Here is a 6,000-nt window from a genome sequence, read left to right as displayed (position 1 = left end):
TTAAACAACACACACTCACCTGGGAGTTTTTGCTACCTACTGCTGGATGATGAAAAGGGGCAGCTTGCTGAAGCTCAAGGAGAACAATATGCAGTGGACCTGACACCTTTTTCCCCCCCAGATGACTGATATATGAGTGGTATGAAATTAGGCAAAAAAATGGCATGACAAAAACTTGGAGACTATGTTCTGCCACCTCTTTCTTACTAATGCCATGTCACTATAGGCTATATCTCTATGTAACATTCAGAGGTTACAGGGGCAGTAAAACAAAAATGATGTCAATATTCCGTCTCGCACACTTGACAGCCGAGCAAATTCAATTGGACTGACTCCGCCTTGCTCATGCGGGACTTGTCCACAGGCTCCTCATACTACCGCGTGCTTGTCTGCATGCCTGGTGCTCTCTGACGGCGTGAGCGCTCTCCACAATCCCCCCCCTAGTCACTCACACCATATCACCAGTGAGGAGCAGTCTGACGCACAGGACCAGCGGCAGCAGAAGCAGCAGCAGCAGCCAGGACTCTTCCCGGGAGTGTTTGGCCACTGAGCAACATGTTCCCAGCGCGGAGACCGGGAAGGCGCACCGGGGGCTCGGCGGTGGCGCCGCGGACCATGGTTACAGCTGGACGGACCGGACAGGTCGGACAGGTGTGGGTCTCCTGTTGGATTCTGCTTTGTGCTACTTGTATCCTCAGCGCTCAGGCTCAAGGTAAGATGCGCCTCTCTGGATATTTTCTCCACGTTGTGTTGTTGGAGAGGAGCAGAAAAAAAGGCGCACAAGAAAGTCTGTGGTAGTGTTAAATTGTTGGCACAGAATGTGAGGCGAACAAAAAACTGTTCAAAGATGATACAGTTCTGTTTTTTAAAGACATTGTCCTCAAGGCAAATTTGAAAACCAAATCATATCAAATGGCACACAGATGAAATTCGTCAAATGTTAAATGCGTTTCCTCGTGCAGGGACGTGTTCAAACTGCCACTTTCACCTCATCCCCTCTGTAGCAACAAGGCAATTTACATCGTCCAAAAGCAAAGCAGCACAGCCTCCTCTGCAACACTTGATACTTCGCTACATTGATGACAAATGCATGTTGGTGAAAATGAGCTTGTCTTTGTGAATATCTAAAATTCATCAAACGGTCACCCTTGAGTCATTATGGCACATTATGTTGCTCTTAAGTGGTCGTCTGTGACTTTAAATCTTCTAGATATCACATTTTATATGCAATTACTTGAGCTGTTTTACAACATTAGTAAAAAAGGCTAAGGATCAGGGTCCTTGTGATCTGTCAAAATGTACTTAATCCCCAGTGAAAGCTATAAAAACCCCCAGTGGCCCTGGCTGAGAAACCTCAGAACAGATTGTTTTACAGCTTCTACATTGTGCCGCCCCTCCAGCCTATAGGCCACCTTAATAGCCTAGATGAACCAGCCATTAACTTGCATGAATATGGCTATGGGACAATGAAGCAGGGCCATTATTTGAAGGCTGTGTTACATTTCCCTAATGTCCCCTTTTTGCTCTCCTGCTCACAGGCTGTGTGAAAGTAATCTGCATGCTCGGAAATGAATAACCACAACATGCAGCAGCCACAGACATGTAGGATAAAGGCATGGACATGTTCTACAATAATCACATTATTACTGTGACATTGGTACAGCTTGTCACTTTCCATCTGTGAATGCATGACCTGTGCCTCCTGACCAATGAGAATGTGATGAGACATTCGGTGTGGATGGTAGATCAAGACAAAGAAAGCAAGCGAGAGAAAATCCTTCCTTCCTCCATATTTCATAATTTGGAAAGCATTTCTCAATAGAAGTGAAGGTAAATTGATGAAGGACAAGGATTATTATGGGCGGCTTACTGGACTGTGAATTTAATCACCACCGTTGCTGTACATTCACATTAATGGGTATTTACTCTTGTGTTGAAGAATTCAACCACAGGGTAATGTTTTTTCATTAGAGGGTCATGGTGAATGGCAAAAAAGAAAGATGCATGTTTGACTTTCAGTTCCTTGAGGCATGTACTTCAATAGGTCCCGAAAGAGAAAAAAAAAAGTCTCTCATATGAAAGCTGATTCATATGAGAAGTGGCATCTCCATACAATCCCCATCTTATAATCACAACACTCAGAGCAGCAGAGTGCTAAAAGCAGCATAATCCCTTTGCTTGTTTGTCTTTGAACAGGTCGCATTGCTCTAAAGTGCTCCCAACCTTATCTAAAAGGAGTCTCAGGCGTGTCTTATTATGCAGGGCGACGTTCCTCTAGCTGTTATTATCATCCTTTGCTCGAGCTAACATGCCTGGAGTCTGTGAGGATCTGTTTAGCGCTTCAAGGCTACTTCACAGGGCTTTACCTTTCCTCCCCAAACAGACCTCTTTCTCATCCGTGCAGTTGGTATTCAGGCCCCTTGAATGTTCCCGGCTGCGCATTAGCATTGCTGAGAGATTCACTCCTCTGTCTGCCTGCTCTTTCAATTGAGAAGGACCTCCTCTATCGGGCACAGTCGTTGCTTCAGGTTCTTTAGTGATGATGCAGTCGAAGTCCATGCAGGGGGTCCTCAGCAGCCAGAGAGGGCTTGTTCTTCTGAAGTAGGAAGCAGGTCTCGTCCTCATGGGGCATCCTTGTTTGCAAATGACTGGCAGTGCAGCTGTGCCTTTTGCATAAAGTTGGAGGTGCTGCTGTAGTCGTTCCCTGAGAGCCGGGGACCTCTGAGGATGTCATGAATTAGGCGACATGCAGGCACAAGAGGCCCCCGGGGAACTGGAGGCATGTACTTGTTTTTCAGCAGGTTCCTACTGAGGCTCCTGCTGCGTTTAGTACTGCTGGCTGCTCAGTTTCTCGAGAGGATACCTGATAAAGACCACAGGGGAACCTCTCTTCTGCTGCAGGCTGCTCTCAGCAGGCTTTTTTGAAGACTAATTTAGACCCACTCAACGAAATACCAAGTAAATAGATGTTAGGTGTTGTCTTTCTTCACCTTTTAGCAGCCTTCGTATCCTTTCACTCATCCTCAAAGTCTCTCCGACTAAAATCTACCCTTGTGTCTTGTAATAGATTGTGTTTCTATGCTGTGTACAGCAGTGTGTGTGCAGGAGCTTACTGTATGTTCCTGTCTATTGAGCTTTAATCTAGATAGCAGCATTGACATTCTGCCAACAGGCAGCTGCTATAATTTTCTGGACCTTCGTTATTATGCAGCCTGACAGCTGTCAGCCATTTCCAAATCTTTAAATCTTATGATAATCCACCATGCTTACAAAAAAGCATTTGTTTAAAACACTCCGAATCCTTGTGTGATTAAAACTGCCTGCTCTAATGCCGGCACCAGATCATAATTCGTCTACATCAGTGACACACTAAAATACACACACACGCATACGTGCGAACACATCCACAGAAAGACAGAAAAATCAATGTGTACACGATTACACAACTCCATCAAGAGAAATATAATACACTTTTAATGGAATCACAGGCATCTCCTAGTTCCAACAAAGACTGATGACAAACCCGATCGTCTGCGCCCACACGTACAACACTCCATCACAAATAATAGAAAGCTTAATCCGTTTTGCATGTAGCTTCACAAAAGTAGCCCCACATTCTCACATTGATGCCACACTGGCTGCAGGCGTCTGATTTTCAACATGATACTAAATCTGAGCCCCATGTGATGAAATAATTGCGTCTCCTCCAACTTAAAGCACATTGATCACGTCACAAGTCCCATATGGGGCACGGTCGGTGACATGGGCGTGGGAGTGCTGAAACTTCTGAGCTACCATACCATAATTACACACCGTGCATATTTATGACATATGTATATCCCTGTTTGGTGAAATCCAGTTAATTAAACATGTTTACAGCTCCAGAGAGCTAGCAGATGTCTGCAGAAATTTGGACTAAATGCTTGTTTTTCTTCTCGACGTGCATGGCTCGTGCCCAGGAAAAGCCCAGCTCGTGGCTCGCAGAGCCTCAGGTGAAATGTAGTGGCAGCCTGACTTCCAATTCAGACTTCTTGTGTGTCTTCAGAGCACCTCCTCCCATGTCTGGCTGGTTGGTTGGATGCTTTTTCCCTGGCTGCCAAATTCTGTCTCCACATGTTTATTCATGTTGCCACAGGATGCTTTATTCACCAAGATGGAACATATCACAACTAAATTGGAAAAAAAAAGAGGAGAAAATCTGTGCTCATTGGCAGCGACATTTGAAATAAATGACTTGAAAACAACCTGACAGAAAATATGTTAAATAAATAATGGTAATTTCTATGAAAAAGAAAGAACATAGAATTTGCCTCAAACCTGTTTAAGGGTGACAAATGATTTCCATCTTCTGTATTGTTGGAGAACAATGTGGCCACTACTTTTTTTTTTTTTTTTTTTTTAAGCTTCAGGAGGCCTTTAATTGGCTCAGTCGAGCAGCAAAACTGTGTTTATAGTTCATAATGGAAATGTAATCAAATTAACTTGTACCACAGGGTTTTGGCATTCACCCTTTGCCCAGTAATTGCCGTTTGCCCAAAGGGGTATGGTAATGGCTATTTGCATGGGGCAAAGGGGCACCATGTTTCTGTCGTCCTGCCATATTAGGGTAGCTGGATGAAATCATACTGCAAGAGTTTAGTTTTACACTGCTAGTTTTTGGTCTTTTTTTATTATGAGATGTTTGTATTGATCATTCTGTGGGTTGAAACAGGCACACAGTAAACCAAACCTGTGTCTTTTTAATGATTAGCTGCTGGCAAATAAGGCAAATCCTGGGGAAGGTATATGCTTCGTCTATGAAAATATTTAATAAAAGCAGCATTGACTGAGGAGGCATGTTCTTCATCTGGAGCCAGTTTTAATCACATAGCTGAGAGTGGTTCTGTTTTCATGTCTCCTTGTTTACTGATGAGACTAAAGGGGAGAAGCGCTGCAGGGGGAAACAGACAAATTCTTCACATATTAATTCTCCTGGCTGAAAGTCTAATCAATCTGACACAGGACCAGGAGCCACCTCTTTAACTATCAAGAACAAAAAAAAAGAGAAAAGAGAGAGGAATGTCTCAGAACAGGCCCCGAGCTGGGACAGAAATTAAAAGTGGAAATGACCTTGGATAGGGGAGTGGGATTTCGAAAGAGGAACTATTGGTTTAAAACTGATATCATTTTGACAAGGGAGCAAAGATGTTGCGCACGCTGCTTAATCAAAGCATCATCCTAAGGAACGATTTTGAAAAAAGCCCTCAAAATGGTGTCATTACTTTCATCCGGGGAAAAGAGGGATTGTAGTGAGTCAGTATACTTGGACCATACATCTGTCTTCAAGCCCCCGAGCTGTTCCATGTAAACATTTGAAGGAACACAAAGGCAACTCAAGGAAAGCTGTGGTGAGGAACAATGCTTTTTACAGCATCATGTCAGCATTGAATCTCTGCTCTCATTCAGCATGCCCCTCCTGGGGACTGTTGAGTGTATTCTTGTGTTGTGAATAAAATGGCAAAAGAGGCAAAGAAATTGAAAAATGCGATGGGGGGTGCATGGCAGGCCCATGTTTTTTCTCCCTCTAAAAAAACAACTGGTGCTACCAGTCCTTTCTTTTTTGTACTTTCATGCGAATGAATTCACATCTTGTCATTCTGCTTTGTTTAGTTGCAAAACCACAAACCAAACCAATCACAGCACTCGGTTAGGTTGCCGAGTCCAGCAGCAGCAAGTTCCTCTGCTGAAGATTGTGTCTAAAAAAAAACAATGTAGCTGTTTCAGTTAGGTTAGAAACATTGGAACCAGACAAATTTCAAGATCTCGTGCCTCTCGTTCCAATCCTTTTTCCAGATTTCCAACTGACCTGATTCCAGTTCGAAACCATCTATTTGTCTTGATAATATAAAGTAAAACAGATGGTTTCTTCAGTAATGAGATTCTCAATGAGTTTTCTAAGTATCTCCACAGTCAGTAACACTACCGTTGTGTCGTTGGTCAAAAAGTCGGGGAAGCGAATCA

The 6,000-nt window shown here is 43.6% G+C and overlaps 1 protein-coding gene across 4 annotated transcripts in view; it reads left to right on the top strand.

Moving 5' to 3' along the window:
• The first annotated feature begins 441 nt into the window (after positions 1–441).
• Positions 442–6,000, top strand: part of sdk2a (sidekick cell adhesion molecule 2a) — a 91,678-nt gene continuing 86,119 nt past the window's right edge. For 3 of the 4 annotated variants that reach the window (XM_061026579.1, XM_061026580.1, XM_061026578.1), the window contains exon 1: positions 442–712. In XM_061026579.1, the coding sequence (XP_060882562.1) occupies positions 556–712 (157 nt within the window). In that variant the 5' untranslated portion in view covers positions 442–555. The remainder of the gene's footprint in view (positions 713–6,000) is intronic. The other variant, XM_061026581.1, reaches the window with a different exon arrangement.

Source organism: Labrus mixtus, chromosome 20, assembly GCF_963584025.1.
Source record: "Labrus mixtus chromosome 20, fLabMix1.1, whole genome shotgun sequence".
Classification (NCBI taxonomy): Eukaryota; Metazoa; Chordata; class Actinopteri; order Labriformes; family Labridae; genus Labrus; species Labrus mixtus.
The sequence above is the reverse complement of the archived record's forward strand: the minus strand, read 5'-3'. Positions and strand labels throughout refer to the sequence as shown.